Genomic DNA, 24227 nt, shown 5'->3' with positions numbered 1-24227 from the left:
GAACTATCTGATGAGAAACACATTGAGCCCATGATTCTACAATTGTATATGAAAAAGAGCCCCTTTATCTTTGTTTGTATAATACACATGCTTGGTAAGTTAATTGTTAATTTGTAATATTGCAGGTTACATGAAACAGAACTTGGATTTGTTATAGTTATAGACAGAAGAAATGAAAGCTGGGGTGATGTGAAAAATTTACTTCTCAAAATAAATGTAAGCTTTTATGAAGTTCTGGTATCTGTTGAAATCACAAGTTCCAGTTCACAAATACAAGAATTTCATATAATAAGTTAAAATACTAGTAACTGTAGTAATTTAGTAAGCATATTGTTAAAAAAAATTACTATCAATGTACTTACAACAGCTTTTATAATATAGTGGTGATTTTTTTTCGAGAGATTATTTTGTAAAATCAAACATACTGGTTCAAAATGAAATACAGATATTTGTATTGGTCTTTCATGTAAGCAATACTTTAAACATGAATATATTGCTTATTAAAAAATATATTCACACATATTTGGCCCTGAACATCAAGTAGGCTCTAAGGAGGCCTGGAATCTAAAAACCAATATCACTTTTTGCAAGTAAACAATAGAAAAGCATTGGGGAATGAGAGATTCTTTTGCTATTGATGTAAACTAGTTTGAAAGAATTGAGCAAAGTGTCTGGTTATATTATAATGTGATTAAGTGTCAGAACTAACACATCTCTGATGATTAATGATGAAAAACATCAGTGTATATCGTTATTTTGTTTCATCTGAAATATTTGATGTTTTAAAACCATAAAAGGGTAATCACACAATATTGAGGAATACTACTTCATTGGGAATGAAGAGCTCAGAAGATTGAAAGAAACCAAAAACCAAAAGTAATTTGAAAGAATAATTGTATTTTACACGAAAAAAATGAAAGGTTACCATCAAACATAACAGCAAATATACATTGCACTTTTTATGGCATAGTCAATCAATTGCTGTTTCAGTGTTGCAACAAAGTAGGAAAACCATGGCTGTTTTAAATGAATAACAGTATTAAAAAAGTTAAGGTTTGCCTGCTCATTTAGATCTTGGATGTTATTTTATTGTCTATTCGAATCACACTTCAATTATGTAGCTTACTGTCCAGTTAGTGCATTATACAAGACACACTATTTCTGATACTCTTTTCTGACTATTTCTATTCAATGTATTTTTGGAATGACGTTGTTTTGGATGGACTAGTGGTACAATCATTATTTTGAAATATACTCAGAATATATATTAACGTCTTATTATATAAGATGCATTTAATATTGAATATGATATTTCCAATAAAATGATATAAAAGCTACTTTGAGATGAAGTTGGAATATTTTCTTTACACATTTTGTATTTTCTCATTAACAGCAATATTTTCCCAAACATGTTCAAGTTGTGTTTCTGCTGCAACCAAAAGGGTTTTTCCAAAGAGCATTTTCTGATATGAAAACAAAGTTTATCAAAGAAGAATTAGAATATAAGGTAAGTATTTGTTATGTCACATCCTTAACAAATGTTAAAGATACTTGACAAAAGAATTTGCATAAAAAAAACGATTTCTCAAATTTTTGTTCTCAAGTTAATATAAATTTCATTCTTACTTTCATAGAGAGAGAAAAAAATAATCAAACTGTATATATTGGTTCGGATATAGAATTTATAGCTATGAAACTGCTTCTTCTGGTTGCAGGCTCTGGCATATCCCAAAATTATTAAAAAGTAAAATAATCTTACTTCTTTTGAATCAATTTCAGGGCATTAAACATATATCCACGTAACAGGGTTCAAATATGTATAGGTTTAAGGTCTTCGCACTTTTAAATGTCAAGTAAGTCCCTTCCATATCTTACTATACCAAAAACCCTTTCATAATACACAAATTGCTGGAATAATAATGACTAGGCATTTTAAGTAGTAAATTTGTTTAAATAGATTGTACAACCAAATTTTCTTATTTTCAAAACAGTTTACTGTGGATTCATTATTATTTGTGGGATACCGATTTTCGTAGGTTTCATGGATACTGGAGAGTGGAGACCCATAAATTTAAATGTCAAACGAATTGCAAATGTTTCATAGGCTTGTATGCAGACATAGGTAAAACCACGAATTCAAGTTTCCACAAAAATTGTAAGTTTTCCTTCATCCATGAAAATTGATATCCACGAAAATAAATAAATTCACAGTAGCTGTTTAACCTTAAATTTAACGAGGTTGATATGGTATATATCCTGAATCATACATGTAATTCATTTTCTACAAAAAATGTCATTCCAGGTTTATTGCCTAATAGTGGATTGCTACCTCTGGAGAATTCCACACTTTGAAAATAGTGCTTAACTTCCTCAAAATCTCATTTGATGGGTCTTGTAAACAAACTTTCATAAATCACAAAGAAGCAATTTTTGGCTATAAATCTTCAGAATATTTTTTAAATATCTTTCTTTTCATAAATCAATTTGTATTTTTTAACATATAACAAATCTGATTGCAGTGTATTATGTTTCAAGTGTAGTCCTAAATGAGTATTTAGTATGTCTGAACATAATAAGATGTTTCTATGACTTTAAATACGAGGTAAAGGTCCAAAACCATTAACAAGAAGAAAAGAATAAACCTCTTACTAAATATAGTTTTGTTATTTCATTCTTTTTTTCTTCTTTTCAGGTTGTTCTTTTACATGAACCAAATGAGTTATATGAACATATAGACGCTCAACAGTTGACCAAAGAAGTGGGTGGAGATTTGGTTTATGATCCAAATGAATGGACACAACATAGATCTGTAGGTTAAATTAATATATGGAACAGCACCAATTATTTCCCCCTTTACTTTATTTCAATTTTATCATAATTGCAGGGGAGATTTTTTATTCCCTATATTTGACTGCCAAATTTCAATTACTTTTTATACGACCGCAAAAAAATTTTGCTCAAATTGTACTACAAGGTTCCATATTACAAAGGAAAAGCTGGAATTGAGTTTGGGGGTAATTGCCCAAAATGTTTAGGAATAAGGGGCCAAAAAGGGGCCAAAAATAAGCATTTTTCTAGTTTCCAGACAATAACTTGTGTTCAAGTGTATGGATCTCTCTGAAATTGTACTGCAAGGTACCATACCACAAAGGGAAGGCTGGAATTGATTTTGGGGGTAATTGCCTCAAATTTTAGGAATTAGGGGCCAAAAAAGGGGCCAAAAAACAAGCATTTTTCTATTTTCCAGACAATAACTTGTGTTCAAGTGTACAGATCTCTCTGAAATTGTACTGCAAGGTACCATACCTCAAAGGGAAGGCTGGGATTGATTTTGGGGGTAATAGCCTCAAAATTTTAGGAATTAGGGGCAAAAAAGAGGCAAAAAACCAAGCATTTTTCTAGTTTCAGGACAATAACTTGTGTGTAAGTGTATGGATCTTTATGAAATTGTACTACAAGGTTCCATATCACAAAGGGAAAGCTGGGTTTGAGTTTGGTGGTAATTGCCCTAAACTTTTAGGAATTTGGGGCCAAAAAAGGGCCAAAAACAAGCATTTTTCTAGTTTCCAAACAATAACTTGTGTTCAAGTGTACGGATCTCTCTGAAATTTTGTACTGCAAGGTACCATACCACAAAAGGAAGGCTGGGATTGAGTTTGGGGGTGATGAATCATAAGGGGGTTCAAAAAATTTGAGGGGGGATTTTTTTTTTTCTTTTTTTTTCTTTAATATTTCCATTTTAAATTGGTTATTTCTGATTTATATATAAAAGCAAATAATAATGATATGGTTTGAATAGGTAAATTAAAAAATTTTAAGTTCTTAGACCACATTCATTCTGTATCAGAAACCTATGCTGTGTCAAATATTTAATCACAATCCAAATTCAGTGCTGTATCAAGCTTGAATGTTGTGTCCATACTTGCCCCAACTATTCAGGGTTCGACCTCTGCGGTCGTATCAAGCTGCGCCCAGCGGATCATTTTATTTATACTAGTAGCCCTTTCATTGTTTCTTGGAGAATTCTGGAAGGGTCATGACCAGATTTAAGAGAGGAAAACTGTATTGAGTATTAAAAGGGTCATTTTATTCACTTCCTGTTTGAAATCTAAAACAAACTTAGGGGGAGGGTTGAGCGCTCACAAAAATGTTTAACCCCGCCACATTCTTTATGTGCCTGTCTCAAGTCAGGAGCCTGTAGTTCAGTGGTTGTCAATTGTTCATGTCTGTCATATTTGTTTTTCGTAAATTGTTTTGTTATAAATTAGGCCGTTAGTTTTCTCAATTGATTGTTTCATATTTTTCATGTCAGGGCCATTTATAGCCGACTATACGGATTGGGTTTTTCTCATTGTTGAAGGCAGTACTGTTGCCTATAATTGCTAACATCCACTTCATTTGAGCTTTGGGGATAATTGTCTCATTGGCAATCATACCACATCTCATAATTTTTATATTTGGACTATTTAATGAGACAATCATCCACACTTTACATTTCAGAATCACATGAAATTTAACAGAAGTTGAAAGTTTAATAAATACCCTATGAATATATTACAAATTTAAACATCTTTACATAATTTTCATCTCTGTACAATATCCCTTTTTATTTATAAAGGGACTTTATTCGTTGGTGCTTGACGGGTATCCTGTAACTGGGATTCTATGTTCCATTTATAGGATCGCATACTTTTGAGTAACACTATGTTAGAGATCTGTTGGTAACTTTTACCAATTAGCTTATAGGCATTTCATATGTTACTTCATATTTACTTTGTATGTGAAACATAATTCAGTTTCTCAACATAGATGTCATGAATGACATGATCCTTTAGGCTAATGGGAAAGTCCCATTAAAGAAAACAAAAAAGGGGTATAGGGTTATCTGGAAAAAATACCAGATTGAAATTAAATGGACTTTTTAAGTGAACCCTGATAAAGGGATATATCTTTGCTAAAAAAGCATAGACATTTGCAAAGTCTTTTGTCTGACCAGGGTCACAGATAAGGTACATGATATAAGTGTTCTTTGATTTCATTCATACCATCTAAAAGAAAATGATTCAGGTCAATACATGTAAATATTTAATATATTTTTAGATATATTTTTATCGTTGCATTTCAAAGTTACAACTTTGGACCATTATCTGACATTAAAATTTTACACAGTGTATGGGAGATAACTCTGGATTTAAAATAAGTATTTTACTGTGTAAAATTTATTACAAAATCCCCTTTTTTTATGAAATCCAATACTGGTATTACATAAATCTTCCAAAAAAATTATGATACTAGTCCATCAGTTTTGAAAGATATTTCAGTTTAAATCAATGTGGATGAGCCAAATTGGAATTTAATGTGTTGTTTTCTTTGCATGCATAACATACATAATCTATTCCATTAATTTTGTATTGATTGTGGTTTTAAGCTATGAATAAATAATGAAGTCAAGTAACTAAAACATAATGCATATTGATCTTTGTTGTCATAAATCTAGATTATTTGCATCATAAAAAGCTGTATCAGAAAAAGTTAAGCTCTTGAAAGGAAAAGGGTTAATGTTCATGCAACATTATTTCGCTCTTAAATAGGAAATTGGTTAATGTTCATTCAACATAATTTATTAGTATGTCTTTCCAAAATATAGTACCATTTTTACTAACCTTCACCTTGCAAAATTTTTGTTTGGATAAGTGGATATTTGTATAGATTCATATATTGACAGGGAAATGAACAACAGTGGGGATGTGTATCTTTCTTCCCTTATAAATAGAACCATGAAAAATAAGCTGTAGTCTTTTTGTCTTCTTGTAATATATATAATCTGTTTCTGCTTTAAGTGGAAAATTACATTTCTCCACCAGAATTAGTTGACTACTTCTAGTTTTTGTCGAGCCTGCGACTTTTGTCGCAGAAAGCTCGACATAGGGATAGTGATCTGGCGGTGGTGGCGTTAACTAACTTCTTAAAAGCTTTATATTTTAGAAGGTGGAAGACCTGGATGCTTCATACTTTGTATATAGATGCCTTATGTTACGAAGTTTCCGTCTGTCACATGTCCATTGTCCTTGACCTCATTTTCATGGTTCAGTGACTACTTGAAAAAAAAGTTAATTTCTCTCTTATTATGAGTTATAGGATAACTATACTTGGTATGTGCGTACCTTGCAAGGTCCTCATGCCCATCAGACAGTTTTCACTTGACTTCGACCTCATTTCATGGATCAGTGAACAAGGTTAAGTTTTGGTGGTCAAGTCCACATCTCTGAAACTATAAGCAATAGGTCTAGTATATTTGGTGTATGGAAGGATTGTAAGGTGTACATGTTCAACTGGCAGGTGTCATCTGACCTTGACCTCATTTTCATGGTTCAGTGGTTATAGTTAAGTTTTTGTGTTTTGGTCTGTTTTTCTTATACTGTATGCAATAGGTCTACTATATTTGGTGTATGGAATGATTGTAAGGTGTATATGTCCAACTGGCAGGTGTCATCTGACCTTGACCTCATTTTCATAGTTCAGTGGTCAAAGTTAAGTTTTTGAGTTTTGGTCTTTTTTCTAATACTATATGCAATAGGTCAACTATATTTGGTGTATGGAAATATTTTATGATGTACATGTCATGTTAAGTTTATGTGATAGTTGTAGTAAAGCTTTATATTTAGGACTATCAATATAATATCAATTGTTAGTAAAGAAGGCGAGACATTTCAGTGTGTGCACTCTTGTTACTATTGTAAGCAGAAGTGGAAGTATATTGTATTCCTCTTGAATCGGCAGTAAAAGTATTCCAAATAGATTTTGCATGATATTTCCTCAGATGTTGCACTTACCCAGGACAATGTGTTCTTTTTTTTTCACGTTATGTGGTATTGACACTTTTTTATGCCATTAAAATAAATAGATAAGAGAACAGCAAAGAAATTTGACTATATTAAAGAATTTTATATAAAGTAGAGTTGAAAACAATCAGACCACAAATTGTTTTAAAAAAATATCTTTGGATAATGAAAGGCACAAATTGATGCAGTGTTTGAAAAATATAAACTGCTTAACCCCAAAGCATTATGTGTACTTAGTATGCAGTTTTATCCTTATTTGTCTATTCCTAAAGGGTGCAAATCAATTTTTCAATAATACATTATTTTAACAGATATATATGCTATAACTTTTTTTTAAATGGAAGAAAGCTAGGCTGTGGCCTAAGCATTTGAAAATTGTATTTTATACTACAATGGTGTACAGTATAATCCCATTCGGGAATTTCTATACAAGAAATTACTTTTCTGACATAATGTGACTGTTGAGATAGATGTCCACTGTATTTTACAAAGTAATAACAAAAGAACTTCATTTTGTTCACATTACCTTTCATGTTTCATTAATATTATTATCATCTTTAGCATTGTCTAATGTGGATAAAAGAAATGCACCTGATAACAATTTAAGCATCCAAGTGATTCTTTTGAAGTTTAGATTTGAAATTTTTCAGGCTGTTGAGAAATTCTGCTCCAATACAGAGAAAATTGCTACGTCTATGACAGTTCTTGTTAAGAAATATGCAGACACAGAAATCCCAAATAATGTGGAAGGTGTAGAAAAGCTAATCCATGACCATCAACTGGGGAGGAGAGAAATGTTGGATGACTTAGATTCCTCTGTAACACATGGCCAAACTCTACTGCAGTGTATCAAGGGAGATAATGAGCATACTCCTCTAATACATCAAACACATGTTATCAATTTACAAAGGTTAGTTATTTTCATAAAAATGTTGAGGAATCTTATCAATAGATATCAAAGTAAACGATAAATGCAAAAAATCAATGTCACTGCATATTTTTTGGAATTCTTTAAATTTTAAATAATGTCATGTGTCAGTTTTTGGTAATTATTACCCCACTTAACACTTTGGGGGGCATGGAAATACCGGGCGTCCGTCCGTCCATCAGGTCTTGTTAGCGCTCTCACCTGTACAATTCTTGCCAGATTTTTATGAAACTTATAGGTTTATATCAGCAATGTCTTGGACGAGTTTGAAAATCAGTGTTGATTAATTATTTTTAAAAGAGTTATGCCCCTTGGAAATATAAATATATATGGAGAATTGCATTGTTAGTGCTCTCATATGTACAATTCTTGCCAGAATTTTATGAAACTTAAATCATAGATTTATATTAGCAATGTCTTGGACGATTTTGAAAATCAGTGCCGACCAATAATTTTTAAAAGAGTTATGACCCTTGGAAATATTAATTATATGAAAAATTGCCTTATGAGCGCTCTAATGTGTACAATTCTTTCCAGATTTTTATGAAATTTATATGATAGGTTTATATCATCAATGTTCTTGCAGAGTTCAAAAATCAGTGCCGATCAATTATTTTTAAGAGATATGCCCATTGAAAATATTGATTATATATTAAATTGTAATGTTATTGCTCTCGTGTGTTCAATTCTTGCCAGAATTTTATGAAACTTATATCATAGGTTTATATCAGCAATGTCTTTGACACTTTTGAAAATAAGTTCTGATCAAATATTTTTAACGAGTTATGCCCCTTGGAAATATAAATTATAACGGAAATCACATTGCATTTGCTCTGAAACCTTTATTTCCTTTAAGATATTAATAAAAAGTTTTAAAGAACAAAAAAAAAAGTGTTCTTGTTATTTATTGCCCTTGTACCTTGGTTAGATAAAATATGTGCAACGCTGGGGACATTGGAACTCTGTTCTTGTTCTTTTATTATTTTTATTTCATATTTTAATTTGAATTTGCTGAATATATATATGAATAAAAAATTCATATCTACATCACAATAAGACAAGTTCTCCAACATCTTTTGATTTTCTTTAAAATACTCCATTTTTGCTTCAGACTCTTGGTACAACTGGCAGAGACAAAAACAAATTTTGAGGGCTTCTGGGAAAAGCATGAAAGCAGGTTAAAATATACGTTGGAACTGCGGAAATTTGAAGACGAATTCAAACTGGTTTGTAAATTAAATGCAACTTATGTAAATATGTGTAATTTGCTTTGTACAGAAATTTACTTTATGTAATTATAACTTGTATAAAACATGCAGCTAATATAGGTTTTCAGAAATAACTACTGTGGTAATCTTTAGTGTTTAGTTTGAATTATCTCCCTTATATGTCTAAATTTATTTTCAGAGCATGCAATTATTTTTTTTTAAATGGCTTTTTACCTGTTATGTGTCCATTTCAACTTCCCCTTTCTTTTTTTGAAAGCAGGATATAATTTTATGATTAAATTTGGGAAATACTTTCTCTATTCATAAAAAGATATCCTTATATAAAAATAATGAAAATTTATCTTGTTTTATATGGATGGAATATTTTAAAGAATCTAGCCTTTTCTAGCTCTTAAGGTACCAATTATTACTACTTTATGATATGAAATTACTGGCTTTTTATAATCAATTAAATATTACGAATTTAAAAAGTGGTAACAGAATGATGTGTTATATGATTTTCAAGAAACAAGTACAAACATACCACCATCATAGGCAAACAACAATTTTCATTGTCTTTTTCCTTGTAGTTTCAGTACACAATAGGAGAAAAATTAAAATGGTTAGAGGAGAAATTATCTGAAGTTGGAGAATCAGTAGCACAAGTTGAAGCTCTGTTTAAAGAATTTGAAGACTTTGAAACCAAAGCTGAGGTAAGTTGTCTGAAAACACATGTTCTTGAAGGACAGGAAGCTTTTTATGAATTTGTGAAAAATTAAAAAACAGAAATGTATTCTTTTTTGTCAACTTTGACTTTTATCCTTCACCTTTAACCTCTTGGTGGTGTTTTGGTAACAGTAAAGGATAGGATTAATCATGGAGATTTAGTTCCTACATTTAGATTTGACTTTTATCCTTCACCTTTAACCTTTTGGTGGTGTTTTAGTACCAGTAAAGGATAGGATTAATCATGGAGATTTAGTTCCTACATTTAGATTTGACTTTTATCCTTCACCTTTAACCTTTTGGTGGTGTTTTAGTAACAGTAAAGGATAGAATTGATCATGGAGATTTAGTTCCTACATTTAGATTTGACTTACAGATTTAATATGTTCAGTAACAGAAAAAATATTTACCCATTTCTTTAGCTGCAGGTAAAAGTTTTATGTGGGTTTATTTTTATCGCATCATGCAGTAAACTAACCAACATAAGATATTTTTATGTCAGCATGTCACAGTTGGGTCATGTTGCTGTCACAATGATGTGCATGGATCATCCTTTAATTTACAAGGGACTATATATTTTTTTATGTCTAACCATGATAATAGCTTGGACAAATAGATATCAGAACCTTTGTCCATCTATGTGTTTAGTTTGCATTTTACCTGGTTCTATGTTGAAGATCCTCACAAATTTGTGATGCTGTAGAAACTATATTTCATTGATATTTTTTCATTTTATGTCATACAAAATATATAAATGTGCAAACTTGACCCTAACCTACATATCATTCTTGATAAACTTTGTAAATTTGTGTGTTTCGATACACTTCTTACAACACCATCATGTTGCAGAGACATTTCATATGCATTCAACAATACAATATATTGAATTGCACAATATATTTTTATAGAGGTTTTATTACTTTAACCTACATTTTAGACTTATAAAAATACATAAGCTACAAATATCATTTACTGTACATAACTGTACAATAACGTCTTCATCACTCTGATATATTATTCTTGAATGACTTGGGTTAAAACTTGCATTAGGATCATTAGTTTTAAAAATTGAGAATATAAAATTTTCAACCAATATGTTCTTTGGTATGGATCATTTCAGAACACTATGGTCAACATAACCTATATTTTTTCAAGCAACTTTTCAAATTGGGATATGTTTCACATTTTTTTTAACATATTATAGACATCTATAATGGTATACAATAATAATTTACTAGATAATGTTTATAAATTGCATAACATGGTTCTTGAACATTTATATCATCATATGTACAGTTTACTCTTGGCCAGCTTATATTTGCATTAAGGTCTAAAAATATGTTTTGGCAGATTTTTCTTAAGATGTTGCATACATGTCTCACTGATGCATCCCTTTTTTCTTTTAAATACTTGCTATTAGTTCTAATTTTAATGCTTTAATTGATTTTCAATACAATGATAATTTTTTTATGATATTGGTAATCTTGGGGATTATTAATTGTAAGATCATTTATTTAGAACGGCTATCAATTTATATTTACTATTTTGAATTATAACAATTTTAAGGCTATATTTGGATTTGCATTTTAAATTTTATCTAGGGTGAGTAAAGTAACGTTAAAACCATATACATATCTCAAGCCACCAAACTTGCTAGACTGCAAAATCAGACCACTTTAATTTATGACTACCTAATACTAACAGTTTTACTCTGTATTCTATGTAAATAGGTATTCATAATGTATTTATATTCAAAAGATCCATATAATAAATTGGATTGGAGTAAAATGTTTAATTCCGTTCAATTTGTTTGACACTTTAGATGGACATATAAAAAACTGAAATCAATAACCTCTTTTGATAGATATAGTGTTTTATTATTGTCGAGCCTGCGACTTTTGTCGCAGAAAGCTCGACATAGGGATAGTGATCCGGCGGCGGCGGCAGCGTTAGCTAACTTCTTAAAAGCTTTATATTTTAGAAGGTGGAAGGTCTGGATGCTTCATACTTTGCATATGGATGCCTCATGTTACGAAGTTTCCGTCAGTCACATGTCCAATGTCCTTGACCTCATTTTCATGGTTCAGTGACTACTTGAAAAAAAAGTTAAGATTTTTTGTAATGTTAGATTCTCTCTTATTATAAGTAATAGGATAACTATATTTGGTATGTGCGTACCTTGCAAGGTCCTCATGCCCGTCAGACAGTTTTCACTTGACCTCGACCTCATTTCATGGATCAGTGAACAAGGTTAAGTTTTGGTGGTCAAGTCCATATCTCAGATACTATAAGCAATAGGTCTAGTATATTCGGTGTATGGAAGGACTGTAAGGTGTACATGTCCAACTGGCAGGTGTCATCTGACCTTGACCTCATTTTCATGGTTCAGTGGTTATAGTTAAGTTTTTGTGTTTTGGTCTGTTTTTCTTATACTGTATGCCATAGGTCTACTATATTTGGTGTATGGAATGATTGTAAGGTGTACATGTCTAGCGGGCAGGTGTCATCTGACCTTGACCTCAGTTTCAAGGTTCAGTGGTCAAAGTTAAGTTTTTGAGTTTTGGTCTTTTTTTCTAATACTATATGCAATAGTTCAACTATATTTGGTATGTGCGTACCTTGCAAGGTCCTCAGAACATGCCCGTCAGACAGTTTTCACTTGACCTTGACCTCATTTCATGGATCAGTGAACAAGGTTAAGTTTTGGTGGTCAAGTCCATATCTCAGATACTATAAGCAATAGGTCTAGTATATTTGGTGTATGAAAGGATTGTAAGGTGTACATGTCCAACTGGCAGGTGTCATCTGACCTTGACCTCATTTTCATGGTTCAGTGGTTATAGTTAAGTTTTTGTGTTTTGGTCTGTTTTTCTTATACTGTATGCCATAGGTCTACTATATTTGGTGTATGGAATGATTGTAAGGTGTACATGTCTAGCGGGCAGGTGTCATCTGACCTTGACCTCATTTTCATGGTTCAGTGGTCAAAGTTAAGTTTTTTGAGTTTTGGTCTTTTTTTCTAATACTATATGCAATAGTTCAACTATATTTGGTGTATGGAAATATTTTATGATCTATTTGGCAGTCACGCAGGTTTTATTTGACCTTGACCTCATTTTCAAGGTTCATTGCTCAGTGTTAAGTTTTTTGTGTTTTGGTCTGTTTTTCTTCAACTTTAAGCAATAGGTCAACTATATTTGTTGTATGGAAGAATTGTTAGCTGTACATGCCTGCCTAGCATGGTTCATCTGACCTTGACCTCATTTTCATGGTTCATTGGTCAATGTTAAGGTTACTTGGTTAATGTTAAGTTTATGTGACAGTTGTAATAAAGCTTTATATTTAGGACTATCAACATAATATCAATGATTAGTAAAGAAGGCGAGACATTTCAGCGTGTGCACTCTTGTAATTATAAATGAATTCTTATTGACAAATACTTGGAGGCTTTTAAAATGAAGTAATTGTCTATTGGAATAAGTTACAAATACAAGCTGTATATTGAAAATGAAATTTCGAGATTGACATTGCATTTGAATTCAAATGTGTGATTTGACACTGCAAAGTTTGATAGATGCAATTCTTCGAGATATTTTAGAGAGAAGAAAGAATAGCACCACTGTGTTCATATTTTTTATAGGAAAAATGTATTATAATTCTGAAATTAAAATAAAATAAAGCAAAAAATTAAATAAGCTAAAAAAAAATAAATATTTTCATAAAATTTGAACACTTTCCCATTTTCTTGAATCAGCAATACAAATAAATATGTATGGCCAAGGTCATATGTCTGAATAGGAACAATAGCAACTTTCTACTATAAAGTTATACTTTTAAATCTAGATAGAAACATAGTGGCAAATCGAGTTGTTGAATTATTTTTTTCAAAACAAACAAAATTTTAGTAGTTTGTATATATAGACAGATCTGAGTAATTGTGATGTTTTCCACTCTGACCCATATCTAATTGTTATCACAGAGATAATTTTATCTGAGGACTTTTTGTCCAAAATTAGATTATCTCAAATGGGTCAGTGAGTTATCATTAGTCTAATTGGACATAAAACGTTATTTTATTGTTTTCATTAGTGGATTTACACCTGAACATTTAGGATAGGTGAATCTTCATCAAATGGTAGGAAATTGAGTAGATAGAAGAGCACTTATTATGATCTTTGATCTGTTTCCGAATGATTTAAAGACATCAATGAGATTAGAGGATAAACATTGGCATTTTCTCTTCTTTTCTGAACAATGTTGAATTTATTTAATCAAGAATACCTGCAGACTGAACCTAAAAACTAGCTGCTTCAGACTGACATTGAATTTGAATAAGAAAACCTGCTTCAGACTAAATCAATTTTTACAGGGATTGATATTGAAAGAAAGAAGATATTGATTGATTTTGTGTTTTATGACAAAGTTACTTTACGCTTTGAAAAGTTTTAGCGGAATCCTTTTCATGAAAACAAATATTGGAATCTTGGGATAAAATTCTGACACTCTAGTGATTGCTCTATGAGGATAGGATATAATATCCAGTTTATGGGATAATTATTTATTGCAGTTCATCAGTTCTGCTTTTTGTCTGTGCTGGATTGTTAAACGACCATTACACAACCATTACGCCATTACGGCTGTTGATCATTGAATAGAGACTGATCAGTAGCAAGCCAGTTACTGAATTTTCATAAACTTGATTATAAAAGTCATAATTGAATTGATCTGTTCTACATGATATGATTGTCAGTTGCTTGCTATAGATTGTTAATCAATAATTTTGTCTATAATTTTCTACAAGCCCTGACAAACACTTGTCTATATAAGTGTCAAACAACATGGATTTGTTATGCAGGTATTGAGTGTGATCAAAATAAACCAAACTGTTTGGGTGGTGTTAGAAACAAACAACATGCAGTTGATCAAATTGATCTGTAGAATTCTTTTGTTGTTCCATTAATTCAGACCTTCAAGAACAAAAGTCAGAAAGTAAAGTGCCATTGGATTAAACTTTTTTAAAGTAATATTTTAATCTCATTATCTAATTACAAACTAGACCTTATAATTCGTTAGACCTGTGACGAAACTGATTTGACTCATACATCGTGGGAATATATAAGATATGAAAAGAAAATTCAGTATAATGGAAAACTTCAATGAAATATGTACAGGAGACAGGATTTTATTTTATTCTAAGGACAGTGCAAAAATATGTAAAACTAATGAATATCTGGTAAGTATGAAAATAAGAGTTATCTCCCATTATTTGAAATAATTATTTGATTAGGTTGTTGATTACTCTTGAGATGTAAAATTAATGCTAGATTTTATGGATGCTCTTTTTTTAACATTCAGGTTTTTTTTAAAAGAGTCACATGTTAAATGTATCTCGAAAGTGATTTGAATAAAAGCTAATTCAAAAAGAGGTTGCAAATGTTTAGTCTCTTTATCTTAGACAGGAACATACTGTTTGGAAGAAAGTAGTACAAATTTAAAACAAAATGGTTCTGCCATATAGCTGTACCTTTAAAAAATTGTAAAATATTTGGGTAATTTTGTTATCAAATGAAACTTTAAGGACTTAAATATTACTGTAGAACACTTCTGTTGAATGTTTATTTGGAATAATAAAAAAAATATATAAAGTTGAAATAGGAGGGCTTATTTTGCCTTTTCTTCAATATGAAAAACCCTTTTTTTTTGTATTCTGATCTTTGCATTTATAAATGCAATTAAAGGTATGTTGATTATTTCATCAAAAACCAAGAAAGGTATTGTTTTGACAGGAAATAACTTATCTGATAATGGTTCCAATGAAATATAAGGTTGTAATTCAAGACAAAAAAAAATTCCTAATTATCAATACAATTTGTTTTATGTTAAGTTTACTTTAATTATGTGAGAATCTTGAGGTGATTGTCAAAACATGTCATCCATTTCATTGTATGTCACTTCATTTATATTTAGACAGTTGAGAATTTTTAATTGTGATAAATTATAAGTTAATTAATGTTCATCAAACAAAATCTAACATAGAGTTGAAAAAAATTTGAAGTTAATAGGTGTGATCATAGGATATCCTGTTTTTCTTTGATTAAGGTTTTATAAATGGAGATTCTTCATGGAACCACATGGTATGTTCTATGTTTTAAACTATGTAGCATTCATTTGATTGTATACAAAAATAAACATCTTTGATTTGAGCACATCTGTGACAACAAGAATGCACTTTTTTCAGAAAAAATTTCATATTTGTAGTTATTTGATAGGGATAATTTTGAGGAGAAAAAAGTGTGAATTGTATATGTTGCAAAAATCTGTATGAATCTATTATTTGGATAAGAATTGAAATATTTGTCTTTATGGTAAAGGACCAACCAAAACACAATAAAAGTGTTTGTTAGTAGCAAGCTTCAGCTTCTTGTTTAGATTAATTCATTTATCAGTGATGATGCTTTATTTCTAGGAAAACTTATAAAGCAAAAAATGAGAGTGTTGTGTCAGTTTAATGACAAAAGAGTTGGTTTCCCTAAATTCTGAAAATTTTCAACTGGGATAATGTTATGAAAATTGGATGAAAACCTTAAAAATGTACAGATAAAAAAAGATTTGTACCACTTTCGTTATTAGCGATGTATTTGTGACATCATAAATGTAGGCAAATTTCGTTAAAACCTGATTTTTTGCCTAATTTCAAAATTTATGACAGTTTTCTGAAAAAATAATAGTGGCGCCACCCCTTGCCCACTAATGTTTTTGCTGAAATATACTTTATATACCATACTCTTTATTTTTCAACCAAAATTTCAATGGGTGAGAGTTGGCATCACATATGAAATCTGTTCAAATCATGAAAATATGTTGAAAAGGTGACACATTTCTAGAAAAAATAAACTAAAATGGAATCTTTTCCTATTTTCGGCTAATATATTTATGAATATGATGCAGATGAACAATTATTCTTATTATGCTGGCAAAAATAATATATTTTAGCAATACATACACATAAGATTTACTCAAGCAATTGCATTTTAAAAAATACAACTTTACAGGGCCGTTTATTTCATATTTGGGTTACTTTGAGCTCTACTCCTTTAAATCAGATAGATATATACTATAATTGCTTTTATGCACATGGTTTCAACTTTGATAGATAGTTGTTTCATTTGCAATCATACCACATCTCCTTATTTTTATATAACATATTTTCATTTGTCCCTTGAAGAATTAAAGTAACATCTGAAGAGAAATTTGAGATAATATTTTCCATTATAAGTCATATAAAAAGGTTTTTAATGGCTTCTTTTAGTGAAACTATTGCAAAAATCAGCCAGAAAAGGATTTAATTTTTGTATATCTTTTTATTTTGGGAGGTAAGAAAAACATAAATCTTTGTTCAGAGTAAATCCTATACTATCGTCATACATAGAGCTATAAAGTTAACAATTTAATTCTAGAAATCCTATTAACATTTAAAAGTTTTGTCACCTGTCTTTATTGGGCATGTAATAAGCTTTACTGTTTGTTTGGTATAATGTTGTCATAAAACAAAAAATGTCATCAAATGTTTGTGGTGTCTCGTAACAGGATTACAGATTCATGACATGTGTAGAATGTTTCCGTGCTGCTGTATGTTACTATTTCTAAAACGTAAATGACTAGTGTTGATTTCAGGTCTTGGGCATGTCTGTCAATTTCTGCATAACATGTCAAGACTCAATTTTGATCTTGCCATAATATTAGTGGAGCAGACTTTATTGTCACCTATACATGTTTAATTATCATTGCTGTCTCATTCTCATTGATTCTTTCTACATATCTCCTTGTATTCCTATATAGAATATTGAATTTAACCCCTAACCAAAGACATCTATTATGAAGCTACATTTCCTCTCACCTAGAGTTTACAATATTAAAATGGATATTATTATTTTTGTAATATAAGTACTATTATTACTGTAGTGCCTCTACTTGAAATTAAAATAAATTATTTACCCCCATTATGATGATTTTTTTTAAATTTGAGATTGTTTTGTTTGATTGAGCTTTTTAGGATATAACAAAATACAGTATTAAAAAGTAGGATAATTGTATATTACGTGTTGTGTTGAAGAATCGAGTTTTAAGTGCAATGCCTTCAAGATATAGTTTTTATTAGTTTTCATTTTGTAAGCTTGTGTTAACTAAAAAAGGAACATATATAGATCATTGAACAATATATAGAGTGTTTTTAAATTTTAATGGTTCCACTGACACTGTAGGGAAAAACAACCTATTGAAGCATGTCACAACTTGATGGAATGGATATTCAACTATACATTATATTTTGTACAAACATATACTAGTAGAATTTTAATTACACAATTGAGGAACACTGATTTTAAAGATTTAGTTTTTCAACTGCGTCAATTTTTAACAAAGATAAAGATATATTATCTTTTTGTGTTCGGAGTACGCAGTTTGTTGTTGATAGATATGGACATTCTGTTTAACTGTCATTGTATTTTTTGTAGTGGTATTGTTAGACTTGTGTGGTGGACGTAATTTTGAACAAAAGTAGACTTGTGATGATTGTAGATAGTGTTGAGATAGTTTTGCTGATATGTCTTTTTAAGTTTCTCACATTTGAAAGAATTTTTAAAAGTTAAAAAGGAATTTATGATATTTTAGTTCACTGTATCGAAATACATAGACACATTTCTTCTATGCAAATTTTTGCATGTGTGTTATTAATATTGTACATCTAAGGTGTATTTTGTACATTAGTTTTGTTTTGGGATATCAAAACTATATTATGTGATTTATAGCATGCTCTGAATAAACTTTCTTTCGGAAACTGTAACTTACAAAGTTAGATATATCTTACAAGCAAACAGTGTGGCCTTGTTATGACTTTTGGAAGAATGACAGAAAATGGTATATAATTCATGTAACCTTTCTTAACAAAACATATGACATGAAATTTGAAAGTTAATACCTGATATATCAGTATTTAACATTGTAACGGTTGTATGATCAGCCTAATAGGATTTCCATGTGACTTTCAGTAATTACATGTATTTACCATAATAGCCCCAAAGCAAAGAAGATTTGTAGAAATCTTAAAAACTTTCTCCTCCAATCGGTGAAAGGGGACGCAAGATGTTTCGATAAACTTGTGAATTATAACATTAACAAGATGAAATGGACAAGCTTAAGTTTTTATCTAAGATTGATCTACGATATTGATGACAGCTTTGTGACATTTTGGTGTTTTTGGATTAATGAATTAATGGACACAGCTACCTAACATTACTTTAGTTGAATAATGATTAAACACTGACCTTAGATTTATAGTGGAGATAGAAGTCACTAGTCTTGTCTTGTCCTGTCTTGTATTTGGATAGTTAAATCAATGGGATATATTCTTTTCTTAAACATACATAAATAAGTTAGGTATAAAAAACCTAAAAGTTTTATGTTTTGAATTTACAAAAAATTTTGGAAATAGAAGATTGTTTATGGATCTGTCTGCACTTTTATTTTCTTTTGTAAAGTACATACTGACAAGAATGGGTACTGATTAGCAGATTTCTTTTGTTAAATTTTGCATATAAAGGGAAAAAGAACTTGAAAGATCTTAGCCATATAATTGACTTGAAAATTAACATATTATTTACAGCTTAGTGATGTCTGATTGTGATAATTGAGTTCTATTGAAAAATTTTAAATGGAAATATGAACAATTAGTAAGCGACATAAACAAATAAAGGAGCTTCTGAGATTTAATTTTACCGATTGTTGAAAGTGATTATTTATATTGACGAGAAGAACCACAAAGTTGTTTGGGTATAACCTAGTGAAATACTAAGGATTAAGGCATTACTGATTATTTTATGTGAAGAAAGACCTACTTTGTGAATTTCATATTTGCCAAGAGGCTTACATAGGTAAATAATTGTCAGATTTGTTACATCTACAAATTTGACAAGTTTACACCTTTGCTGGCAGGGATAGACCTAAAAGAAATGATAAATTTTCAAGATCATTTGAAAAGACATATAGAGTATAGTTTGCATAAGCTGCAGGTGAATTGTGATAAACATTATCAATGAGTTGGAAAAAAAAATCATTTGCATATGAGTTTGGATATCTAATATTTGATAAAAATCAACATTGTCACGATATTTGTGATCACTGTCGTCACCACAGCTGTTCAGGTGGAAAGACTTAAACTTTTTTAAAACAAGGAAATTTTTATGACAAGTGCAGAAAAACTTGACTTAGTTTCATATTTTCTTCAGCTAGATCGTGTATGTTGGATTTAGTTTAATTCAGAACAAGTCTGGAAAATGGGATGAATTAACTGATTGAATTTTAAAAATCATTCTTAGGAAGTCTCGAATGAATAGTGAATATAATAATCTATTTCAAAAATTTATTGAGATCAAGATCTGTGCTATAGAAAATAACAAAGAGGCAGAGGAAGTTGTGGTTTAATAATTCAATGATTCATTTACCCTGTTTAATTCTGAAGATTAAAGAAAAAAGTAGTGTCTTTGAGTAAACTTGCGTTGGAGAAGGCGAAAACACACCTGTTTTTATTTGAATGAACAACTTAAATGCAGTTTTGTTTATCAAGTGTTTTAACCTCTATCCAGAATAGCAGAGTTGTCTAGTCTACCTTTAAATTTTAATTCATCAAGATGCCGTTATATCGTAGATGGCGTTGGTCGACTTCCTGTATGCCCAACTTGTACCCTTCTCAGGTAAGAACAGATTTGTCAACAAAGAAACCTCATTGATGTGAATTATGACAAATCAATTGAGGTACCAGCAAGGTTTAAAAATTGTTAAGATTCCCATTCCTTTGTCATTCTTTAAGCTTTTCTATATATTTTTGTTGTTTCTGAAAAACATTTAATATTTAGATTTTAAAGTATTTGTTCAAGTTCAAATAGTTGATTTTCTAAGGCAGTTGATCCTTTCATGGCCCCTGACAGGAAATAAAATCTCCAAGCTTAGATTGTTGAATGTATTGGCAGTTTACAAATGATACCTAGGATGATAGTATTTTTGTAGTCTACCTGGATTTTTATGGTTTCTAGTAGCATGCATTGTGTCAGGTAGGACTCCTTTGTTTTGTTGCGTTAGGTTGAACATTTATTGATGCAATTATAGTTATGCCACCTTACTAAAAACTAATCTATTAATCAAGAAACACAGTATGAAGCAAAAGTTTAGTTAAAGTTTTTGTCTATTTTCTGACTATTTTATGCAAAAATCAATTACTATAAACTATTCTGAATTATTTATGATTTCTGTTGCACAGAATAAAAGTTTATTCACTAAAAAATGAAAAAATCCAAAGCTGATTTACATACAAAAGGTCTGACTATATTGAAAGTGGAAAAATTTAGGACAGGAATGTAAAGATAAGAAGTAATATATTTTCACAGTTGTTAAACTTGATATATCTCCCTAGAATTATTATTTCATTAATACATGTGCATAAAAATTACTTGGGTTTGATGTCATTTTATAACTAAATATTTTGCCATGTATAGAATGAAAATTATTTGTTGCATGCAGAATACATAATTGAAGGCACTTGTCTACTGTTTAAGGCTGTAGATGTCTTTCCTATTTACTTGTCTTGTCATTGGGTTGCTGTATTATTGACATTTACCAACCATATTCTTTTACTAATATAAATAAAAGGAATAGAATTATTAGGCCTAAAATCCTCTAAAATATATGTATTTTAACTGATAGTACGGCTTTACTCTTCAACAAACTTGGTAACAATCAATGATATTAAGGAGCAAACTTATGTAATCATTAGACTGTTATTGTTCGACCATAAACTATTATATAATAAAATATTCAATTATTCTTAGGTTATGTAACAGGATTTTTGTGTTTATCCCAATTTAAAATATTTTCTTTTTGGAATTTCAGATGATCACAATAACATTAATCTTTTGGCTTATTGGTCAATTCCCAATTAAAATATTGTTCATTGTGCCTTTTTCAGTTGAGTAGATCATAATTGAGTCAGTGAGATATGAATTTAATCTAAACTTTTGTAGGTGTCATAGAGAATATTGGCAAGTCTAAAATTTTTGTAAAGGTGTTAGACCAGCCATTGACATATTGATGATTATTTTTTCTGAGTTTTTTTTCCCATATTAAAATTTAGCACAAAATTGAAAATTAAAAAGTCACTAATTCTACGACACAAGCTGCACATGGAAAACTAATATCCACTAATGGAAAATGATCAAAAAGGTGTAACATTAAAAAAAAATGGTTCAGTTTCAAGAGGTTTCTTTCTGGTACATAAATAAATGTTTAACTATACATATGACCCACTGAATTTGTTCATTGATAATTCCTTTAATATGTAATCTCCATCTGCTTTTGAACTAATTTTTACATGTATGTAATCGGTTTCAGATTGGTGCTACTATATAGTAGTCAAACAGTGTTATGTATTTGTTGATTATGGGATTATAGTATATATATAGTTGTTATAAGCATGAACAAACATGAATAGGTACCCACAGATAAGTATACAAAACCCTTTACTGTTAAAAGTTAATAGGAAAATAGTGTTCCATCCTATGTGATCAATTTCAAATGAAATTTATTTAATACCTATTCACCTGTACTTAAAAGGTAAATATTCAAATTTTAGGCCATGTCGACAAGATGAATTTATAGGTATACATACCGTTTTGTCATTATTTATTTGAATAAAAAAGGCAATGTTCTTGTGTGAAATTTTACGTAAGTAGGTTTGTAGTGAATGATTTGTAAAGCGTTGGTTGAGAAGGATATAGGAGTGAAGTTGTGGTTTGTCTCCTGTCTTTTTAAAAATATAAAAAATCAAATAGGGAATGATCATGTTTTAGTAGGTAGGTAAAGTTTTTTACTCTGATTTGTTTTCATCGTAATTTTAAGGTTTTTTTTTATTTCTTTATTGTATGTGTTTCTTTGGATGGCTTTGGGTGGTCAAGACCATACTGATGAATCATACTGCCCCTGATAGTCCATCAGGGAGGATTATTAATTCAATTTGTAAAATGGTTGTTTTCAACATTAGTGAAATAGATATTTCTTTGTTTGAGAATCAACTAAAAAGTAATGATTTATTGATTAAAATAATGGTTATAATTTTACAATTATTGAAATGTGATATTTAAATGACGGTTTTTGTAAATCATATTAGGGTATTCCAGGTGTTTGGTATAGATAATAAAGTGGAAAATTATATATATCAATTTTCCTTTAAAGTTATGAAAAAAAAGTGCTCATTAAATCTGCATGAGAAATAATCTTGAACTGTTTACAGCTCACCTGGTTCAGAAGGTCATGTGAGGTTATGCCATATTAAACTTTGCTGTTGTCAGCAGTACAATTTTTATTGTGGACCATTTCCCATTTGAACTTAAAAATATCAAACGAATCTTAACTGAGCCTCTTTTATGAAAGTCAAAGCGATTTCATCATTACAAAAAATTGGTAAAATCCCACACTGTACCTGTAGTTTAACTTCCCCTTTTGAAACTTCAACTCTTCTTCTTCATATGTACAAGATCTCTCGAATTATTCTAAGACAGAAGGTTACCATTTCTTTTTTTCTGAAACTTTTAAAGGTCTTTTATCTGATTTTCTTGATATTGATAGTGTTTTTTGTTTTTTTCATTTGTTCTCTTAGTCAAATGAAACTTGTGAGATTGCTTAGAATGTCTCATCAATACAGTAATTAAAGAATCAAATTTTGAATATTACAAAGAAAAAAAATCTAACTTTAAACTGAATAAAGAATATGCAATATATCCAGATATACGTGCCAGACAAGATTGTAAAGTAGATGTCTGATGAAACAACTGATTCATGAGGTTGACTGAAGCCTCCCAGCAAACTTTTCAAGCTTGGTTCAACAACACCATATCTCTCACAATAATGTATATTAATCCCATTTTTCCTAAGTTCATGACAATCAGTGCATTATTATTATTACCTAAAGTTGTAGGCAAAACAATAACCAATAAGCCTAAAGCAATAACATGTATAACTTCAAGAAACATAAAGTGTGAAAATATGGTTTTGTGGCCGTTTTGATTAATGACAAATTACCTAACAAATCGTCACTATATTATCTTATGTATTAAGTTATCCATTAACAGGTGTTTCTGCATTAATGTTCATGGAGTACTTCATGTGAGACACGACAAAAAATAAGCAAATAGGAAAAAAGTTCTAAAGATTCATAACTTTAATGCTGCCATTTATAGGGAAAAGTACTGAAGTACTCCAAAATCTACATGCATGTATATACACACTATAATTTATATTCAGTTTATATTGATTACAAAAATTAGGTCATGTATACTCATGTAACTTAGCATGGAAAGTCACAATGACCTACATTTCATCCATCATTGTCAATAATCAGGTTTTAGGCTAAAGATCAGTTAAAATGTATGAAAATATGTCTAAATCAAACCCTGCTAAACTGGAAACCTGTCTGCACTT

At 30.2% G+C, this 24227-nt stretch overlaps 1 protein-coding gene across 5 annotated transcripts in view; it reads left to right on the top strand.

Moving 5' to 3' along the window:
• Positions 1-24227, top strand: part of LOC127698640 (guanine nucleotide exchange factor DBS-like) — a 75025-nt gene that overhangs the window by 24432 nt on the left and 26366 nt on the right. For all 5 annotated transcript variants that reach the window (XM_052202206.1, XM_052202207.1, XM_052202204.1 and 2 more), the window contains exons 4-9: positions 126-216; positions 1394-1507; positions 2693-2809; positions 7493-7752; positions 8882-8996; positions 9569-9691. In XM_052202206.1, the coding sequence (XP_052058166.1) occupies positions 126-216; positions 1394-1507; positions 2693-2809; positions 7493-7752; positions 8882-8996; positions 9569-9691 (820 nt within the window). The remainder of the gene's footprint in view (positions 1-125; positions 217-1393; positions 1508-2692; positions 2810-7492; positions 7753-8881; positions 8997-9568; positions 9692-24227) is intronic.

The sequence above is a fragment of the Mytilus californianus genome, unplaced genomic scaffold (assembly GCF_021869535.1).
Source record: "Mytilus californianus isolate M0D057914Y unplaced genomic scaffold, xbMytCali1.0.p SCAF_4, whole genome shotgun sequence".
NCBI classification, from domain to species: domain Eukaryota; kingdom Metazoa; phylum Mollusca; class Bivalvia; order Mytilida; family Mytilidae; genus Mytilus; species Mytilus californianus.
Note: the sequence above shows the minus strand (reverse complement) of the source record. Positions and strands in the feature narration are given on the sequence as shown.